This window comes from Mustela putorius, unplaced genomic scaffold (genome assembly GCF_011764305.1).
Source record: "Mustela putorius furo isolate JIRA1106 unplaced genomic scaffold, ASM1176430v1.1 tig00537227_pilon_pilon_pilon, whole genome shotgun sequence".
Classification (NCBI taxonomy): Eukaryota; Metazoa; Chordata; class Mammalia; order Carnivora; family Mustelidae; genus Mustela; species Mustela putorius.
Genome location: NW_025422368.1, coordinates 16,737,873 through 16,761,202, shown reverse-complemented (window position 1 = coordinate 16,761,202; position 23,330 = coordinate 16,737,873). Strand labels below are relative to the sequence as shown.

The 23,330-nt window shown below is 35.0% G+C and overlaps 1 protein-coding gene across 1 annotated transcript in view; it reads right to left on the bottom strand.

Annotated features, from left to right (window-relative positions):
- Positions 1-13,634: 13,634 nt before the first annotated feature.
- The window catches only part of SYT10 (synaptotagmin 10), a 69,114-nt gene continuing 59,418 nt past the window's right edge, over positions 13,635-23,330 (bottom strand). The window contains exons 6-7 of the mRNA XM_004771824.3: positions 22,276-22,405; positions 13,635-19,530 (exon numbers count right to left, since the gene is read on the bottom strand). Of these exons, the coding sequence (XP_004771881.1) occupies positions 19,459-19,530; positions 22,276-22,405 (202 nt within the window). The 3' untranslated portion in view covers positions 13,635-19,458. The remainder of the gene's footprint in view (positions 19,531-22,275; positions 22,406-23,330) is intronic.

Genomic DNA, 23,330 nt, shown 5'->3' with positions numbered 1-23,330 from the left:
CCTGAATTCTGCTCTGCGATCATAGAACATTTCCCTGGGCTGCTTTCCCTCCATTCATCTGTAAGATTGTCTCACCTCTTCTTCTCCCCGTCTTTGAATACTTCCCCTGTGGCCTTCCCTTTCAGCTGACACCCTTGCTTCCTTCTCTACTGAGAGCCCTAAAGTGTTCAAAGGAGTGTAAGGACCTATTTTATATTTTTATTTTCGCCAGAGGCTTCCATTGAGGTTAAACCATAACTTTGTTGTTTAACCCTTAAACTTTCCCTGCTCCCCTTCCCTCAGGGGACTTAAACACAAGTCCTAGAAACCAGCTTCAGGTGTGGAGGCCAAGAAAAACAAGGCTGTACCCACCAGAGTCTAGCCCTGACAAAAGTACAGCAATCTTGGCAAAGCAAAAGCCCGCACCTTGCACTGTAAGAGTGGGTTAGCATAAGAATGACCATCCTGAAGGCCCGGAAGCCATTTCACTGAGCGTCTCTAACCAGCCCACATGGCACACGTAATTTGAGATAAGAGAAAGTAGCTAAAACCTAAGAAACAACTTAATCATATACCACCAGGGCAGTTAGGCGATGGCACCACAGGGACCGGATGTTAAAGAAAAACAAACAGATAACTTGCAGAGATCACAATCCTGCAAGACAGGAGTCTCCCTTGGTTTGCAAATGTCCTGGTGATTTACAACAAAAAGGGCTATCTCTTCAATGGCCCAATTTCCAGAGACAAGTGGCTCAGTTCCTCAAGGCCTAAGGTCTCCCTCCCCACCATAAAACTGAAGGAGGCTGAGGCAGAAAAAAATGTAAATAAAGTTAAATTTCTTCTAAACCTAAATCTCACTTAACCGCCAGGATGGCGCCAGGGTGACGCCGGGGTGGAAAAAGGTTAAACAAAGTTAAACTGTCAAAGTGGGGCGCAAGAGATGTATGTAGCTATGAAAAAGTGCCTTGAAAATGCTATATCAACCCTTGGCTTTGAGTGCTCGGGGTCCTTGTTGGAACCCACTGTGCCGGGCGGATAATTGGACCCCAGCTAGCTGGAAATAAACCTCGCTGTGTGACTTGCATTATCGAGAGTGTTCTCTGTCTAATTGAGGGGTGGTCGACTCCGTACCCTAACAGGAGAACTTCCTCCGATTCCAGCACCATATTGACCAACCTACCAACACCAGTAACTAAAAGCTCTGGCAGCAAATGAACTGCCTGTGGCCCTGACTCAAGCCAGTCCTACTGATGAGGGAGCAGGAGGCTGCTGGCTGAAGACAAAGCAAAAGCTGGTGCCTTGCATCCCCCCTCTCCATCCGCTCCCCCTCAGTCATATGTGTGGCATTCCTCAGGCAGCCCTGACTGCCATGAACAATAAGCAAATAGTTAACTTGCAGGGATCACAATCCTGCAAGACAGAAGTCTCCCTTGGCTTACAAATGTCCTAAATCTCACTAACAAAGATGATTGATAGCAGGATTGTGACATCCCACCAAAAAGTCTCCCAACTATTTTGATGTTCATCAAGCCGCAAGGGCAAGGCCTCCACTAGGCCTCTGACATCCTCGGCACCTTGTAGGCCCTCTTTAGCATATGAAAACTCTGTTGAAAACTTCCTTCCCCTCACCTTCCCCCAACAGCAGGGTACATAACCTGCCATCCCTCACAGCCCTGGGCAGCAGCTCTTCCTGCCCACGGGTCCTGTCCCCATGCTTTAGTAAACCACCATTTTTCAAAACCAAAGATGTCTCAAGAATTCTTTCTTGGTCATCGGTTCTGGACCTCAGCCCACCGAACCTCACTTAGGTTCTAGAACTTCATCACTACCATGGGTGCTTCAGACCTCAGCTCCTCTCATATAAAGACATTGCTCCACAGATTCTGCCTCTCTCTCTTGTATCATTATGTTTTCCTTGTTTATACCATTATTCCCAACAGTACACAAGCATGTTATTGCCCCATCTTAAAAAAAAAATTTAAAACTTTTCTCGACCCTACTGTCTCCACCAAATACAGTCCTATTCTTCTGTTCCTCTTTGCAGTTGTCCTGTTCACTGTCTCAAATTCCTCACTACTAATTTCCTCTTAACCCCTTACTCTCCCCCTCCTAGCCAGACTTTGGCTTCATCCTTCCACTGGAACTGTGTGTATTAAGGTCACAAGTCACGGAATCTGTTGGCCAATTCTCAATCCTCATCTTGCTTCATCTTTTTAAAACATTTGACTCAATGGATTATATCCTTCTTAATACACATTCCTCCCCTGACTTGTAGAAATCTGCACCCTCCTGATTTTCCTCCCCCACCTCAGCTGTACTTTCTTAGTCTGCTTTGCAGCTCCCTCTACAGGATCCATGCCTCAGTGTGGCAATCAGTGCCCAGGGGCTCATTCCCTCTGTGCTTCTATTCACTCCCTTCATGATACCGTGGCTTTAAATTCCAATTATATACAGTTTACTTTTTAAAAATACTTATTTATTTATTTTGAGAGAGAGAGAGAGAGAGAGCGAGCAGGGGGACGGGAGAGAGGGAGAGGAAGAGAGAGTCTTCAAGCAGACTCCACACTGAGTGAGGAGCCCAAAAAGGAGTCGATCTCATCACCCTGAGATCATGACCTGAGCCGAAACCGAGCGTTGACCGCTTAATGGACTACACTGCCCAAAAGAAATCGAAAATAATACAACTGATTCTGGCACTTCTATCTCACCTTCTCTGTCCTGTGTATGTCCTGCCATTATGCCTGTTTAAGCATACTTGCTTGTTTATGATAACACTGTACAATGTTATCATGTAAGACACATAAAATATCCTAAATCTCAGCTGTGGTCAGGTGAAATTTATTTCCCGATACCTGTGAGGACTTTAAACAATGTGAAAGCCTGTACTAACATTTTCACAACAATTTCTATGCACTCACCTACTAAAACAAAAATGTAAAGGAAATATTATAAAGAAATGTCCATGGGGTTTCTGGGTAGCTCAGTCAGTTAAGCATTTTCCTTAGGCTCAGGTCATGATCTTGGGATCCTGGAATTAAGCCCTGGGTTGTGTACCCTGCTCAGCTGGGAGTCTGCTTCTCCTCTTACCCTTCTCCCTGCTTGAGCTTTCATTTGCTCCCTCTCTCTCTCTCAGATGAATACATTAAAAATCTTTAAAAAGAAGTTTCACCATATGGTGCCAATATAATGAGAGTCTATATTAAGGTTTAATATAAAGTTGGATGGAGAAAGAGTATCAACCAAATTATCTTTAAAGCAGGAAACTTTAAATCAAGACTTCAAATTTTAAAATTTCTTGGTTTGGATTTTTCCCATCTTTTTATAGAATTCCCTTGATTACGTCATTTGTTTTAACAATAAAAATTTACCCATAGCACCCAGGTGGTACAGATGGTTGAGTATCCCATTCTTAGATTTGGCTTGGGTCATGATCTCAGGGTCATGAGATTGAGCCCCATGTCTGGTTCCTTGCTTTGCATGGAGTCTGGCTTGAGATGTTCTCTCCCTCTCCCTCTGCCCCTCCTGCTTGTGCTCTCTCTCTTTGTTAAATAAATAAATCTTAAAAAAAAATTTACCCATGAAAAATAGCTATTTATGATACAGAATATTCTAATTTAACAACACAATGATGAAGACAACAAAATTGAACAATGAAAAATTTCAGAAAATACAAAAAAATTAAAATATAAAAATATATAACAAAAATTTTCAGAAAATATTTTAAAAAGTATAAAAAATCAGGAAATTAATGCAAAGAACTGAATGGCAATTTCATGATAAAACTATTGCTGAGATTTACAATAGTCATAATTAAATTACCTAACTCTCATAATAAGTTAAACAACTAGAATGCACAAATAGCTATTATATTTACTTAAACGATTATGCCTATACTTAAGAAGGCTAATTTAGTTCATTGTGGATATGGTTCATAAAAGCAGAATTATTTTTAGTTCATAAGATAATATTCTTAAAAATTATGCAAATTTTAAATAGAATCATAGGACTGGAATGCTGTATGACATTGGTAGCTAGATTCTTTTGGACTTATTTAGTTGTTTCTGGCAGAAATATTGATGTAAAAATAAATGACAGCTGTCAGTTCATGTAAGATAGCTGGATTAAATGTCAAAATTTGTTTAAAAAGAGATTCTTAAATTTTATTGTTATTGAAGAGACAGATGGAAAAACTAAAAGAAGTTATTACAATGAATTAAATAAATCAAAATTAATTTAAATAATATCAGTGCTAATATTTATAGTATCTACATATATTTGAATTTTGGTGGTGATGTAGAAAATCCACCTTTTGGATTGAACAATGGTAAGGCTTTGTAAGGAATAAGAATTCCAAAAGGCTCTGAATTAAAGAAAAAATTATATGACACTATGCATCTGAAATTCAGGCATTTTGTTTCCCAAAATTGGTGTGAAGAAGGCAAAGGTGTAGCACGTAAGAAATGATATTGTTTGTTGAAAACACATTGAATTGTATATCATCATGGGTTATGTGAAACAATGTTTTAAGAATGTAACTTGTCTAATAATTGTAGTGATTTGCTGAAACTGGCTTTTGGATTCACGTTTTCTTTTCTTTTCTTTTTAATATTATTTATTTATTTGTCAGAGAGAGAGAGGGGGAGAGAGAGCGAGCAAGCACAGGCAGACAGAGTGGCAGGCAGAGGCAGAGGGAGAAGCAGGCTCCCCGCCGAGCAAGGAGCCCAATGTGGGATCAATCCCATGACACCCGGACCACGACCTGAGCCGAAGGCAGCCGCCCAACCAACTGAGCCACCCAGGCATCCCCCCATGTTATCTTTTCCTTGAAACTTCTGCATCATATGTTAAGAGCTAGGGCTTTTGCTCTAGGGGTGCCAAAGTAGGAGTTTAGCTTTTCTGCACTTCCTGTTCAAAAGTGGAGCATTGAAGAGAAACTAAACTATGGAGGAGGGTAAAGAGGAATTACATAAAAGCAAAAATCCCAAAACCAAACAAAAAAAGCAAACATCAAAACTGGTATTTCAAAGTTATAAATAATGAAACAAACATTTTTCAATTACACATTTTGTGAGACTAGTTATAAACTATGTTTTATAATAGAAGAGCACTCTTCCCAATCTCTGCTCCATTGCCAGGTTTATATGGTAGTCCTTTGGCCAACACTGCTACTATCCTTACTCTTTCTTTCATTTCTCCATAGTCTATATAAACACCGAGACTGTGGTGACAAATAAAATGAAACAAACTTATTCAAAAGGGAATATGGGTATGGAGGAAATGGGGACAATGGGGGGAATGAACATGGATGTAATTATTGATTCTTGTGGAAGAGAGATTGAAAGAGATTAGTGCCTATTCATTCTTGCGTTTATTATTTTCAGTTATAAAATTAAATTTTTAACTCTGTTTAACAGATTCAACTAAGCATATTGATCCATTAATTGATCCCAGTTTTCTGAACTGGAGATGGGGTTTATAGGATTTAACAGGATAGATGTTAATTGATTAATTTTTTTTAAAGATTTTATTTATTTATTTGACAGACAGAGATCACAAGCAGGCAGAGAGGCAGGCACAGAGAGAGAGGAGGAAGCAGGCTCCCTGCTGAGCAGAGAGCCCGATGCGGGACTCGATACCAGGACAAACCCACTGAGCCACCCAGGCACCCCAATTGATTAATTTTTAAGTGGACCTTAGTTGCACAGAATTTTGTTAATCGTAGTGCTTGGTTTGTAGACAGATTATCTTCACTGGTCTGAGCAAGGTCCTCTTTTATGTTTGTAGTTATGGTGCATATGTGTGTTATTAATCTAAAGAACATCCATGAACTCACAACTTAATCAAGAACTAGACTAATTCCAGTTATTTATGCCTATACAGTTGTTCATCATTTTTCTATTCCTCAAGCTCCCACTTCCGAATAAACTCTACCCTGGATTTTACATCATTCTCTCTCTTTGTAGCTACAGCTTTACTGGGATACAATTCATATACCAAAAAAATGCATCCACTTAAAGCGTATAATTAATTTTTTTTTAGTGTATTCACATACGGGTACAATCATCACTACAATCAATTTTAGAATATTTTCATCATCCCCAAACTAATCCTTCCTATGCTCCTCACCCATCACAGCCCCAGACATCTACTCACCTACCTTCTGTTTCTATGTATTTGTCTATGCTAGCCATTTCACTTAAATGGAATCATCAGGTTGATACTGTCTTTTGTGACTGGCTTCTATCACTTAGCATAATGTTCCAAGGTTCACCATGTTGTAGCATGTACTAGAGTTTCATTCTTACTTATTGCCAAATAATGTTCCACTTTGTGGTTATATTGCATTTTGCTTTTCTCTTCACCAGCTGATGGGCATTTGTGTTGTTTCCTTTTTTTTTTTTTTTTTGCTATTATGAATAATGGCACTGTTAGCATCCATGTAGAAGTGTTTTTGCAGACGTGGTTTTATTTCTCTTGGAGATATATTTAGGAAGTAGAATTGCTGGGTCATATGAAATTAAATATTAAATTATAGACATTTTAGTGGGTGTTAAGTGGTATCTCATTGCAGTTTTGATTTCCATTTCCTGATAACTGATGGTGCTGAACATCTTTTTTAGTGCTCATTGGCCATATGTATGTCTCTTTTTGGAGAAATGTCTTTTGAGATCCCTTGCCCATTTTTAAATGGAGTTTTTTGTCTTTTTATTACCAAGTTATAAGAGTTCTTTACATATCTAGACATGAGTCTTTTATAAGATATATAACTTGCATATGTTTTCTCCCATTCAGTTTTTCTTTTTACTTTCTTGATGGTATCCTTTGAAACATGAAAGTTTTAATTTTGATGAAATTCAATTTATTTATTTTTCTGATGGCTATGCTTTTCTTTTCACACTTAAAAAATCATTGCTAAATCCAAAGTCATGGGAATTTATACCTATATTTTCTTCTCAGAATTTTGTCAATTTTGCTCTTACATGTAGGTTTTTTATACACTTTGAGTTAGTTTTTATATATTGGGTGAGGTAGTGGTCCCACTTCATTCATTTGGATGTGGATATCCAATAGTCCCAGCACTAATTTGTTGAAAAGACTATTGTTTCCTCATTGAATTATTTTTGCATAATTGTCAAAAATTGATTGATCATAAATATGAGGGTTTATTTCTGGAATCTAAATTTCATGTCACTGATCTATAGTATGTTCTTATTCAATTATCACCGTTTTTATCCTATTGCTCTTTTAAGTTAGTTTGTGAGTAGGTTTTGTTTGCAATGATACAATATTCTTTAGAGATTAAAAAATTATATAAACATATATACATAAGATTCTTCAGAGTACAGTGATTCAGTCAACGTTTTGTTACTAAAATTTATCCATGTCATAGAAATAATTTAGTGATTTCACTGTTCTTGTTGTTGAATATACCATACTTTATCCAGCACCCTATGTATAGGCACGTGGGTCAGTTCCTTGCTTTTATGCCTCCTATTTGTAAAGTATTTCTAGGAAAATTCTTGCACTATCTACTAAATCCACATGAGTAAAGGTTTCTCTGGGTATATACTCTGGGTTGGAATTTCTCTGTCCTGGGTATGTGGGTGTTTAATAGATATTTCCAAATAATTTTCTTAATATTACTCTCCTATAAGGAGTGTATTAGGAATCTTACTAATTACCCCATTTTTAGAGTTGGTATTGTTTACATTTTGTGAGTTGGTCAGTTAATGCTATATATCATTATCTCATTAAAAGATTGATTTGTATTTCCTTGACTAATAAGGTGGAGCATCTCTTTATATGTTTATTACCCATATGCATTTTCTCTTCCTCTTTAAAATATCTTTCATGGATTTCATATTTAAAGTTTTTTTTTTTTTAAGATTTTATTTATTTATTTGACAGACAGAGAGGCAGGCAGAGAGAGGGGGGGAAGCAGGCTCCCACTGAGCAGAGAGTCTCATTCGGGGCTCGATCCCAGGACCCTGGGATCATGACCTGAGCTGAAGGCAGAGGCTTTAACCCCCTGAGCCACCCAGGCATCCCTCATGTTTAAAGTTTTAAATTAGGTTATTTACGCTCTTGCTGATTTGTAAGATTTTTTGTCATATAACTTGCTACTAATCCTTTATTAATCATATGTGTTGTATATATCTTATCCCCAATTTGGGTTTGCTTTTTCACTTTTTAAAGGTGTTCTTTTTTTAAAAAGGTGTCCTTTTTTTTGATAATGACAAATTATTTAAGTTTTTTAAATTGAGATACGATTGACATACATTTTATTAGTTTCAGGTGTACACATAATGACGAAATTTGTGAAATGATCATCACAATAAGTCTTAAAGTTAACATCTTTCACCATATATCGTTACAGCATTTTTTGTTCTTGTTATGAGTACCTTTAAAATCTGTCTTCTTAAGAACTTTCAAATATTCAATATGGTATTATTAACTGTAGTTACCATGATGTACATTACATCCCCATGACTTTTTTATTTTATAACTGTTAGTTTGTTCCTTTTGCCTCTCTTCGCCAATTTCACAGCTCCTCCTCCCTGCCCCATCCGACCTGCCACCTTTGGCAGCCACCAATCTGTTCTTTGTGTCTATGACCTTAGTAGGTTTTTTCTTTTTTTTTAAGATTCCACACATAGTGAGATCATGTGGTGTTTGTCTTTCTCTGACATATTTCACTTCACATGATGCCCTTGAGGTCCATCCGTGTTGTTGTAAATGGCAAGATTTCATTCCTTTTAATGACGAATATTCCTTTGCATATATGCTTCCATTTTCTTTATTCTTTGATCTGTTGATGGACACTTAGGTTTTTTACATATCTTAGCTATTGTAAATAATGTTGAAATGAACATGGAGGAGGGTGAGTGCTGATACCTTTGCAGGTTAGTGGTTTTTTTTCTCTTTGCATATATTCCTAGAAGTGGAAATGCTGCATCATAAGGTAGTTATATTTCTTTCTTTCTTTTTTTTAAGATTTATTTATCTGAGAGAGAAAGTGCGGAGGTGAGGTGGGGCAGAGAATCTCAAGCAGACTCCCCCCTGAGCAGGGAGACTGATGCAGGGCTCAATCCCATGACCCATGATCACAACCCAAGCTGAAACCAAGAGTCAGTCACTCAATCCACTGAGCCACCCAGGAGCCCCTGGTAGTTCTATTTTTAATATTTGAGGAAACTCCAGACTGTTTTCCATAGTAGCTGTCCCAATTTACATTTCCACAAGTGGTGCTGGAGATTTCCCTTTTCTCCACATCCTTGCCAACACTTGTTATTTCTTATCTTTTTATAATAGCCGTTCTTACAGTGTGAGGTGCTATCTCATTGTGGTTTTGATTTGCATTTGCATGATGATGGTGATGTTGAGCATCTTTACATCTGTCTGTTGGTTTTTTTAATGTCTTACTGGGAAAAATGTCTGTTCAGTTCCTTTGTCCAATTTTTAATGAGATTATTTGCTTTATTGCTATTGAGTCAGATGAGTTCTTTATATATTTTGGATATTAACCCCTTATCAGATTTATTGACTTGCAAATATTTTCTCTCAATCAGTAGGTTACTTTTCATTTTGTTGATGGTTTTCTTGGCTGTGCAGAAGTTTTTAGTTAGTGTAGCCCCATTTATTTATTTTTGCTTTTGGCAAATGTAATATGATTTATTGGTCTTTTAAAAAATAAACAAATATGTCAGGCATATTTTGTGCCTTAAGAAGCCATTTTCTGTCTTTAAAAAATTTATACTCTACAATAGAATTTTGAAAGTTATTGAAATTTAATGCCATTTGAAGTTGTATTTAGTATGTGGACTCCATTTTTCCCTATGAATAACCATTCTTACAAGTGTAATTATTAAATAAATAGTTCCATTGTCCCCACAATCTAGTATGTCCTCTCTGTCACATACCTCCTTTCCATATCTACTTGACATGTTTTTGCTCCATTTGTTTCGCCGATTTGTCTCACTTTGCACTATTGTGACACTGTTTTAATCACTATAGCTTCAGAATGAGCCATGATATTTTTAGAGTAAGTCTCACCTCTTTCTCCTTCTATTTCAGTAATATGGCTGTTCATAGACCTTTACTTTTCTAAACACATTTACGTCAAGTTCTATTAAAATAAAATAAAAAACCTCATTTGGGTTCTGATTAGAGTGGCTTTGAAACTTTGAGTTGCTTTTCAATTTGGCAGGAATTTAAATCTTTCCATTTTTAAGACATTCTGTAATTGCCTTGGGCTATTTCTAAGAAACTACAAAGTCTTAACCAAGTGTGCTTACCCCAAGGTCACAAAGATATCCTGCTTGGTGCTTCAGAAGGTTTAGAGGCTTAAGATTTACAATTAGGTTTGATATGTCTGAAATTAACTCTTATGTAGGATATAAAGTAGGTTTTCAAATTATTATTTTTAAACTAAATTTCTAGTTGTTCCAATACCATTCTTCTCCCCTTTAAGATTCATTTAGGGTTTTTGTGTAAGGATATGGGATGTACAGAGATGCGTTTTCTAGAGGTAGCACTGGGCAGTAGAGAGTAGAGTAGTAGTACTCTGGGCAGTACTACTACTGGCAGTAGTACTGGCAGTACACGGGGCAGTAGTAGAGATTCTATGAGAATCTGGAGATTTTTAAAACAATTAGCGATATTAATAAAACTCAGAAAAGAGATTTTGTGGCTTGAACTAGAATAGTGACAATGGAAAAATAGTTTTAAAATGATATATGATTAGCAGGATTTTATAGGACCTGAGCTTATGTACCATGCTCCTTCTCTTCCCTTCTTTGCCCTTTTGTGTAATGTCAGGATCAATTTGCTATCTACTCCCTTCTTTTTAGTAACTTTGTCTGCTTGTACACCCAGCTTATGGTTCTTGAAAATATTTATCCCATCCATCGACATTAGGCATTAATGATAAGAATAATGTCAGTGGCAAACACCAGAACCACTATTTGCATAATGGTTTGCACTTTATAAAAATGAAATACACTTTAATTGATAGATCAGGCAGACAAAATTGATATCAATTTATAGATGAGTAAAGTAGAAGTCAATTAAATTTATATATCTTTCATCTTGGTGATTTACCTACAGAGGCAAAAAAAAACCCATAAGTTCTCCTTTGTTTCATAGCATGTTAGGTGTTTTCTACTGAAAAAGCATCAGCTAATAAATCGTGTATTCAGTTTGAGGGTCAAAGACCTAGATTTGAGGCCCAGTCCCATCACCTACTACATGACCTTGAGCTTTCATCTAACCTCTATCAATCACAAACACCATCTCTGTGAAATGGAAGTGATAAAACTCACATGCTTTGTGGTAAGCACCAAGAAACAGCACGTGCAAAAAAAGAAAAAAAGAAAGAGCATACATGAAAAAAATTCTTAAATTGCATAAATATTAGTTTTTGTATTTCATGACATGTAGAGAATAAAAGCCCAGACTTTGGAATTGTTTAACCATTTATTCAAAACTGTGGTCTACCATTAAGTATTATGCATATCTGCTTAATTGATCTGAACCTCAATTTCCCTTTTTAAAAATGGTCATAATACCACTTCACAGGGATTTTGTATAGATTAGGGATACGGTATGTAATGAGCACAGTGCTTGGTGCATAATACTTGAGCTGTATGTTTTAGTAAGATGCCAGTTTAAAACAAAACAAAACAAAACAAAACAAAAAACAAAACAACTGTCCTTTAATTCTTGACCCTAGCCTTCAGTTAGAGCTTCTGGTTGAGGTAACTCTGTAGCTTTTAATACTGCTGCTCTGTTGTTCACTCATTTAAGTTGGTTAGATTTGTGTCATCCTAGAGGCACCATTTACATAGACTACAATGTGATCAGTACCCTAAGGAACTGTGCAGTGTTATGGCCTATTTGTGTTTTCTATTCTCAGTATGATTCTCACATGTTAGTTCCTTTATGTTCTGATTTGACTTCCCATCTCTGACTCAGATGTAGCTTTCCATTTAAGAGAAAATATTCAGTCTTATTTGTTCTGAAATTAAAAAAAAAATTGCTCATGAAAATGCATACCAGCTAACAATTAAATTCACCAAGTGCATTCATACTGGGAATTGATTCTGTTCACATAATTTATACTCCTATTTGGAACTTTAGATGATTTTTACCATTTGGAGGAAAAGTGGGTTAAAAACCCAGAAACTATCAAGTATCTTATTTGAGGTTACTATTCAGATTTTTGGTTTTATTCTCTGTAGACATTAATGGATATATATTTCTATTATATTGTTTATAAGAGTGGATAGAACCAAAACTGTTCAAATCTTCCACACAAAGGAATTTTAAATAGCTTGTCCCTGAATTGGATGCTTTCAAATTCTGTTGGACACTTTGGTGGTGACAGCCCAAACTGTCAAGATAACAACTCATGCTTTTTAAGAGATGATAACTTCTGATTGCACTTTGCTTTATATTTGTCACATATATTTTTCAATGTATATGTTTCATCATATATTTTATGTAAGTTGGCTATAAGATCATAACCCAATTATTACACCTCTGGTTAGCAGAATGGAGCTATGGCTAAGATGTGATCTTATGAAGAATTTGTATACATTTAAAAAAATGGGATAGCAACCTCTAAAAATAAGTAAGGAATAAATGTTTGTAGAAGAATGGGAAAAGTCTTAAACAATGAAATCCAAAATTAATCAGTACATATGAAAAGTGATCAATACCACTAGAAAAAAAGACATAAAAATCAAAACATTGAAGAGATAGCATCTTTGTCGTGTTCAAATTGGCAAAGACTGGAATAATAATAACACTACCAAGTAATGATTAGGATACTTAGAATATTGTTAGTGGAAGTGTAAATTTTAAATCAGTGTGGTTAAAATTATAAACAATTGTTGAGGAGATACTTGGAATTACTATCAAAAAAACCCTTGAAAAGTAGCCATTTAATTGCTTTTTTCAGAAGCAACTTGGGTTTCATTTAGGCACTGCACATTTTCGGGTGTAGAAACTTCAAAATAAGTCCAGACAGGTCAGACCACTACCTCTTTATCCTGCATTGTATCCAGAGGCATACATTTATTTACTTTCTTCTTCTTAGGAGCTGTTCGTTTGTTTGTTTGTTGAAAGTGATGACTCTAGTATAGAGTATGTGCTTTATCAATGATCATGATTTCCTTTGAGTCACATGCCATGTTGACCACCTAAGACTAGTTGCAACACCAATGTTCCTTATGAAAATCTTTTTGAAAATCTGAGGAAAAACAGAAGCAAATGAATAAAATAACTGGTATACTCCAGCTACAGGATCATTTGCTATTTATAGGGACTTTTTTAGATGAAACAAATGTAGCTAATATGTGTAGGTAGTACTTACCTCTTTAACACTTGATTAATAAATGTTTCATTACTCCTCAATGGAGATGATCCAGGACTTTAAATTAATAGCTTTGTGAAAAAATAGTGTGTATTAAGTGAGATTTTTAAGATACATTCAGTTGCTCCTGATAGTGAATTATTGATAAATGTATCACACCGCTCTCTAATGAGTGGCAAAAACAATGACTACTAGAGTAAAACTTAGCAATGCAGAGATCTCAAAATTAAATCTTAAAAAGTATTTTCTTCAAAGACAAAAGTAATTTATAACTGCTTTATTTATTTTTCAAAATACATATGAAACAGTAAAATTATATTTCAAGTGCTTTTCCATTTTCTTTTACAAAAGTTATCATAAACTGTACACTTCATAACAGCTTTGAGGTTTCATTGTTATGTAATTCATCTGAACCTGACAAATATTCCCACACATTCTAAAGAAGACATTGTAAAAATACTGAAATGTATAACATCTTTTAAATGTGGTTGCAAAACATTTGTTCTAAGTAATACAATTATATGCGGTCAAGTTTCACAAATGGCTGGTTACAATGTACAAAAACCTGAAACACGAATTTCAAAAGATTTTAAAATTTCTCCTCTATAATACGGAAGTTAAAGATACTGATTTGAACAATGGCTACATAGTACATCACAAATCAGTTAAAAAGTCACCTTATGAATAATACTGAAGGATACCAAAAAAGATCAAATACGATGGATCTAAATTATTCAATATCATGTATGAATGAAAAATTTTTGTGTTTTCTGGCTATTTAGCATAATTGGCAAATATCTTGAAGTATTTGTTAGTTGAATCATCACATTTACAATGTGAGGCAGCTCTTTTCTATTTTGACCTCTTGATTCTTCATTTTAAAAAGTGTGTTCTATGACTTATGCATATATTTCTGATGAACCCCATCACTTCTCTCATTTGGAAAGGTCAATAGAAAGTCAACGCAAATGACATGAACTTGGGTTGGATTTTTTTTTATAAAAAAACTATAAATGTAAATGTTTTGTATATTAAAGCTGGTTCACCTGCTTCTTTCTTATACAGTGATAGAATTTATGAAGCTATCCATTCTGGAGATTACTGTCTTTTAAATGGAAAGCTTAAAGGGTCTTTTTAAGTAAAAAAAGTAAAACCCACAAAATGATCTATATAGAGTAGATATAAATATTACAAATAGAGTAAGTCATGCAACTTTTATAGAGACTGATTCTGTGGCTAGCTTGACCATAGCCTTAGAGATTATAGTGTTTTTGTTGTTGTTGCTTTTGGTTCATAAACTTTATTCTACAGCAAAATCATCGCCAAACACTCTCTGTATTGATGTTCAGACTGGGAAACAAAACAAAACAAAACAAAAACAGCTTTGAAATAGATAACAAAAACAAAAATCAAATGCATTAACCATCCAACATTGAGACTTATTTCTATTAACAATTTTTCATTCATTTATATATTATACCTCATTACACATTAAATTATTTTTAAGGGAAGAAAAATATGAAATTGAATAATTGAAATCCACCACCCTGTACAGTAAATAAAGATTCTGTGCACAGCAGATGTAAATCACAACAAAATTTCTGAAGAAAATGACCTATTTTTAACCCTTTCATAAGATCAGGCATAGTTTGCTCTTTGGAAAGGGTTCTTATGACCCAGGTGAGCTCAGAAGATATTACTGGAGATGAAAACATTTCCATATAAATACTATCTGTATCTCTAGATCTGTCAACAGCAAGTCATTTCCAGCCTTTGAGTGTAGATAAAAATAGAATTATTCTGATGAATACCTCCTTATAGGACTGTATTTAAGTCATTTCAAGTATAAGGAAGTCTATCTTTTCTCATAAACACCTACTATTGTTTCAGTCACCATTTCTAGTATTCAAAATATTTGCATTCAATAAATCCCTAAACCTTACCTTAATGCTTAATTTAGCTCTGTCTTTTTAAGTTTCTAGAGCATGATATTTTCATGCCATCAAATTCGACCTTTGGTTACCCACTTCCCTGATGAACAGGGTGAAAACAAAAACACCTTTTTACTTTGATGAGAAAACACTTGAACTGAATATTAATTTACTGCCACTGTTCAAATACACATCTTTTTGGTTAACTGTTAATGGTGAATGATAGGTATTACCAATGCATCTTTTATTAAATTACCATTTACTCTAACATAAAATTGAGTAAATATAGTAAAAGTCTTTTAATGAAATAGAAAATTCTTACCTTAAAGAGCATCACTAAGTAATACATTGGAAACAGAATTTTGATTAATCAGCTGTTTCCTATGTAAGATATAAACTCACTATTTTCTTTTAAAGAATGAGTCTTAGTAGGTTCAGATGAATCATATCCTGAGCCATATCACTGAGGAACTATTAAAATTCTGTGTCATGAGTTTTTTAAAGCAGTATTAGAGGATTTATTTTCCACTAAAAGTTGAAGGTACAAAGGAGATTTCGATTTTGCCTTCATAATCTTTATTTTCATGTGCTTTAAAGTCTGTGTTTATGTAGATTTTCACTTTAAATTATTTTACTTTTCATGCTTTTGCATCATCTCTTACTAGCAGCAATACTTTTAGCCTAAAAGCTATAGAAGTTTAGATCAATTAAAGTATATCAGGACAGCCAGAGCTACTTCAAGAACAAGTTGTGAAGAAAACAGATCTCCACATTTTCTTTAGATTTAGTAGAGGTTGAAAGACTTTAACTCCTTATCAACAATATTTTATTGTTGTTGTTGTTGTTGTTTTGTTTCAGTTATCAAGTAATTAAATTGCCTGGTAATAATCAAAACTAAGGTGGCAAGAAATAATCAGATGGAACTGCATTCCATGAAAATATATCTACTTAGATAACATCAAGTACTATTTTAAAGAGGTATAGAAATGACTATGTGTTCAAAGTTGAGATTTTGTGTACCTTTATTGTTAATAGCTTTTGGCTCTTTTGAGAATTCATTCTGAACTAAGTTATATTCTGTTTTATGAATAGCAAAAGTTGAGAAGGGAATGAAAGTTTGGCTTTTTCATTTTTAAAGCAATTAGTTTTTAAGTTAAAGTCTTATGAGATTGACAGCTCTTTATTGAGTCTGCAAAATTTTAAAATAATAAACATTATAGGAAAATAAACACAGGTGGAAATGATAATTAAATATCACAATCAAATAGATTCAAATTTATTTGCTTTTATCTAAAACCTGAGTCAGTATTGATCAGTAGTGATCTCCCTGCAGTAACTAGAACACACATACACACTCCTCAAAACTGCATAATAAAGTGGATGCTTGGCTTGCATTCCCATCTCTAGTTCCCCGGCATAGTCCTAAAGATATTTTTTATTGAACTGTGCCTGTATTAATATCGTGAGATTTTACATGTGAAACAAAGTACCAGAAACAGGGCTAGCCTAACAAAGAAAATTAAAACCGTCAAGAAACTTATTATTAAGAAACCACTGTTAAAAAAAAAAAAAAAAGCATCCGTTCAGATTTTTCTGAGAAGATTGTACACTCCTCAAACATTAGTGTACTCTTCATTATTCAATTACCTCATTCCCCTGATTACTTAGCAAATCAGGTAAAATACACAAAAAAATAAAAAGCCCAAAAAGAACATTAGTATTGTTACATAATGAATCAACACTTGCTCCCTTTCCCTAGACTTCAGTTTGACCAGTCCCTGAATAGTCCCTGAAATTAGGTGTTCATTATGTGAAATTAAAAACATTCCATCTTCAGTCACACACAGGAGGATAAAATAAGTTTGCATGGATGTGTCTGTGTAGCATGAGGGTGTGTTGTATTGAAAATGGTAGATTCCATGAAATACATGTATATTTACATGAACTGTCCTCTGAAATGAACACACTTTACGGAGGAGGATACACCTCCCTCATGCATCAAATGAGATAGTTGTGGTTGTTCTCCTTAATCTCTCTCACAGGGTTAACAAATATTGGGTATGATAAGTTTATTCTAAGCCCTAGGAAACAGTTTTTAAAAATTACCTTAAAAACACATTTGTATTTTAATCCATAATCCCCACAGTAAAGTCTCCTGTTTGGCTGGTTGGTTGTGTTTTTTCATCACAAACATTGGCTTTTTCTCCATAGGAGGCAAAGAAAAGCAAGAGCTTCTAAGAATGCATACAAAGTCCTTAAAATATGTTTTCGGATGAAAATAATTATTATGCTTGGGAAATATAGTTGCTAATTAATAGCAAACTGCAGCGATATCTACTAATAAAACAACTGTCTGCAAAAATGTCATTTTATTAAGAGTATAATTTGTCTTCCCATTTGACAATTTTTATTTCCTAGTAAAACAACGAATTCCAAAATGGAAGTGTCATTTTCCGTCATTCTGTCTATAGCAAATGGTTGTTTTAGGCTTTATAAGGTAAACAGATGTTTCAAACAGGTTCCTTCTATTATTTTCTATCAGCTAATGCTAGCTAGAAATACTTGTTTTTATTAGGATGATACAGATATTCTTGAAAAATTTTATGGAATAGTGTTTGCTTTTAAAATATTAATGTGTAAAATATTTACATGTTAATTAACAGTAATGCAATCACATGACAGATGCCACAAACAAAACTTCACAGCTCTTAAAATTTTTTTAATATTTAGAAATAAGATATTTTACTAAAATCAAAATTTTATAACTGCTGATAAAATTTTCTCATTCTGATGACTATGTTTTTATAATGTAGGGATAATCTTGAAATATGCACTATTATCTAGGGATAATCTTGAAATATATACTATCCACAGTATATATCTCAAAAAAAAAAAAAAATGGGGTCATTCAATATGGATATCTTCTGATAGGGCCCAGAAGTGAGACAATAAAAAGCGGACCTGATTTAAATGAAAGTCCTGTCATGTAAAAACACTTGCATAGTTTTTACAACTCCTGGCCTGATCCTTGATCCTTTCATAAAAGGACTATGGGTCTGGGCCTTTAGAAATATTTTTATTTTTATTAAATGTGGAAGTTATGTTATTTATGGTATATTTATATAATTTTCTGAAAAATAAGTCATCCCGTCTTTAGGAAATACCCAATTCTAGTGACTAGTTTCTGATTGGGTTTTAAAGTCACCATTACTATTTACAATCTAGTTGACAATGAGCACAGGCATTTATTGTACCTTTGGTGTCTGTTAGTATGTTCTATCAGAAATACAGGATCTACGTGATAGTTTCATGTCACAAAATATATATGTCACAGTACTTGAGAACCTTACAAACACTTAAAAAATGAACAGTTTCTGATTCTATTCATTAGGAATACTAATGCTACATAAGTATCAGTTAAATAGTTCAAAAGATGTTTGAACTAATGTAACATTAAGACAGTATAAAATGGTAGCCCAAATGGTTCAACCTCCATTTTCCAGCTACTAAATATTACTTCTTAAATTTAATTCAAAATTGTTCTTTAAATAATAGCATTGTTTATATGTTTTAAAGAATGAGCTTGAGAGACAGTTTTGTGAGTTTAGCAGAGCCAAACCTCACTAAGGATGTAATTTGCTGAGAATGAAAGAGTATGTTATCAGAACTGTAACATGAATTTGATTGTGCAAGGATTTAATTCTGTGTAAGTGAAGTTCAGAACTTCCATTAAAGTTTATACGGAATCATCTACACAACTAGAGATTAACACTGTTGTAACAAAATCCAAAACCATACATAACATGACATGTGCTACTTGATACAATAGCAGCATAAACTATATTTAATTTAAGTATAGATTTCTTTTAAAAGAACGTATTTCTTTACTTATGCAAAGAATTGCAACTTATGAAAACACTCTTTGTGCTAATAGGCATATGACATGAAGAATAAAATGCCTTATGCAAATAAGGAGTATTTGTATTCAAGTAAAATTTATCAAGTTGTCCAAAGTTAATGAACAGCCAAAAAAAGTAAATGAAAAATCATACGTCAAGTTTGTTCATTATCAAGATATATTTTAAGTGAGGAAATCAAACCTTCCACTCTTTTTCTGATCTGATGAGCACAGGGTCCTTGTTCCTTATTATAATGGTCTTTACTCTGGAGGCATTATGGTGTGGAAGGTGGTTTGGGAGATGGACAGGATCCTTGACTCTCAAAACTGGTTGCTCGGCCAGGTAACTGAAAGACAATAATTTCAAAATGCATAATCTAGTGCAAAAAATAATACAGTGGGTAGTTGCTGCTACCTTTTCATAGTGCATATTCACCTATGAGATGCTAGTCTCTGAAGAGAAGATAGACCGAATTCCCCTTGTCCCCTAGAACCCACCTTCTCGGGCAACATGATGGGGCACAGACATCTCATGGAGATGTAGGCAGAGTATGATACACAATGGCATGCAGAGCAACACGGTACACACAACTATTCATGACTACAGACTCATTTCACATTTATGATAGGCTTTTAGTTCTTACTGTCAAATAAGATGGTTTGTGGTAGTGGGGGTGACTGCTAGGTAAGAGCAAGAAGGCTCAAGGCATAAGAGACTGCATTGTACTTGTTCTAAGGGGAGAGATGATTTTTATAGGGGCAACTAATGAGACCAGAGGAACTGATTCTGGGTAATGGGAGCCATGAGTGTTGAAGAATAATTTCTCATGGCCCTTAAATACTACATGTATTTAAAAAGTTCAATTACAATAGGATAAACTTTTGACTAGGTAGAAGTAACCCAATTTTCTAAATAACGCTTTAGTCTCTGCCCCACCAACTTACCCAGTTTTCAAATAATTGTTCCTTTCTCATTTTAATCCCTTCTCTGGCAATAAAACATATAATTATACACTCACCACTTTCCCAAAATGCAAAATCCAGCCAGTTCTTAGATCTCTAGTCCATATGTTCTGTTTGACCAATGAAAGTAGGTGCAGGAGTTGGAAAAAAGGAGCTACTTGCTGGAGAAAGTACATTTACATAGTCTTTTAGTCCCATTTGTCCTCTGATACTCAGCTGCTAGAAAAATATCTGGGATCTTCTTCTGATGCCCATATTGTAGCGTGTTCTTCCTGTGTATCCTACAATGACTGAAAAGTGTTCACATGTCCTGAGACACAAACACATGCCTATTGCAGAGCTTCCCTTCACCAAATAAATGCATAGCTGCTTATGAAACTGTCATAAGTAATTATAATATACCTTGTACCAGCCCTGTCTTTTCATTAATGAAACATTCTTGCTCACATTGTTTCTTTTCTCCTGACATAATTCCTGTGAAGTCAGTAGGGGCATGCTTTTCTATTTTCATTAAATATGGAGAAAAGCAGCTGTAGACAGAACAAGTGATCTGCTCAGGATTAGACAGCCAGAGGAGTAAGGATTAGATCCCACATCACTTTTCAGTGTGGTTCTCTGCCCAGCAAACTTTACACTCATGTCTAGAATCTTAGAATTAATATATGCTTTTCCAACTTTAAATGAAAGTAAGTTAAGAAGCAGGAAAAGGATAGTGGTTGTATAATGAGAAGTAGCATATACTTTATACTTTAGACAATACACACTGTTGACATGAAACCCCGCTTCCCAAGATTTGCTGAATACACTTGTTTGTACTTCTGATGCACTCTAGGGGAATGTGCTGCGTGAATGTGAATTTATGTTTGTGTTTACATTAAATGAAGTGTGATAAAGATTCGGGACATTAATATCTATGAGCAGATCTCTTATCCATAGAACAGCTTGCCTCTGTTGCCTGAGCATGCAGTGTTCATACAGTGTTCATCAAAATCTCCCTATAATGTCCTGGGTAACACAGCCAAGGTCACTTTTGCGACTAAGCGGAAGAGAACCTGGGCCCACTGACATTTAGTTAATTACACTGTGCTGCCTCTCCCATTTAAGCCATTGCTTAATGCCAGAACAAGAAGCAGAACATGAACAGATAGCAGTGTATTCTTCACTTCCTATGTGGCTATCATAGCTATGCTTTTAACTGAATTGCAGGAATCTCATCATCTACCGCACATCCTTTCGTCAACCTGCATTACCTCTCAGTCAGGTCACATAAAAGACTTACTTTGTGATGCCTCAAGAGTCTCCAGCAGTCATCTTTGGGAAAGGAAGTCATTCCATCTAGCAACACTTGGTGTATCAAGTAGACTGACAACTAACTTAAAGGTTAAAAATCCTGACAAACTGGTATTGATACTTTTGATTCATACAACTATTAATAGTAGTTGTAATCAGAGGTAAATTATGTCAAACGCTGTGCTAAGCACTTAAAATTTGGTATTTTATTTAGTTTTACTCTTTGAGTTTGCTACTGTTACACACCAACAGCAGAAGTGTAGAGAGGTTAAGGAGCTTGCCCAAAGTTCTCCAATATGTAGTCACACAGCAGAGCCATGGTTTGAACTCAGGTAATTTGATGTCTCAATATTTTAAAAATCTGTGAACACTTTTACTTACTGCCTTGAGTATTTGGAGATATACCTGTCCCTTTCCATAGAGGAGTCATATTAGAAAATAATACTTCTATTTAGGGATTCTAGGGGAGTTTAGGTGAGGTGGCTGTTTTCACAAACGAGAAGCAACAAAATTCAGTTTCCAGGTGGTAAAAGATTTGCTTGATTGCTCTATCAATCACTGATAGAAGTTTCCAGGCTATGTAAAGAAAATGACAGACTTGCAGTTTTTATGAGCTTATTGTCCAAAGGAATATCAAACCGAGAAAATTTAGTAGTTTCTAAAATCCTACAAGGCACACAGAACTTTGAATATTGGATGAAAGATTATACGGGATGGAAGTAAGAGCAAGGTATAAAAAAAATAGGTGAATATAAAATGACAGATGCATGGTAGCAGATAAATAATGCTTAAGCTGAAGAGATAAAAAAGAGAGTAGATGCCAGGGAACCACAGCATACCTCCAGCAAGGGGTGCCAGTGTGTTATTGGTTTTCGATGATAGGCCAGCATTTCATTCCAGTGGTCTCGCCCAAGACCTTCAGCATCCAGTCCTGTTCTACACACTCCTATGACTTCATTGTGACCTACCCTACGATTTGGAGAATATCACACTTTCATTCCAACATTCAAAAATAAACGGAGTTTTGCATATCTTAGCAGCATTTTAAACACACGATTTAAACACCAGATTTTATGATAGGTTCTAAATGATTCTGCAGATTAAACTACTTTAGGTCAAATCAAAAATCTTAAGTAAAAGCAAGCAACAGCAGCAGCACAATTCTGTGTTTTATAAAGACAACAGTGGCTTCTGTTTCTAAAAACAGCAACAACAACAAAAACAAACAAAACCAAAACCAAAAATCTCAAGGAAACAAAATTTCCTACACAGGATTGGCACTCAAATATGGATTTGTAAAAGGAGCACACACAAACCATTTTGGTTCTCTGTAACTTGAGCACATTTTACAATAAAATAGAATGACAAATACCGGCTGTGTCTTACCTATATTGTTGAATTTCCTTTTTAGAAGCAGTACTATGAACTTGAAGTGCTATAAATCAGATCTTGTTTTTTTCCACAAGGCTTCATGTTTTATAACGATGCTTTGATTTCTTACCAAGAGCTCAGTACCCACATTCTTGCATAAATGATCATATTTAATTGATTCTACATGGTAGGTCAGCATGTGTCACTGCTTGTACGACAATTAAACAGGGCAGGGCTATCTTCAGCACTATGAATTTGATTTACTACTGCAGAGTACCGGAGCGTAGTGCACAACATTCCTATTTTCTACTCCTGTGTTCACAGCAACAAGTCAAAATAACAGTGATACTTAATATTTTTGAGAGCTTATTATGAGCTATACACTTATAAGTAATGTATATGTTCTGAGTCACTTAATTCTGACACTATGATCGTGAGTATCATTATCATCATCTCATTTTATGGAAAAAGAAACTAAATACCCAGAAGTTAAGGGACCCGGTAGTACACAGTAAGAGGTAGA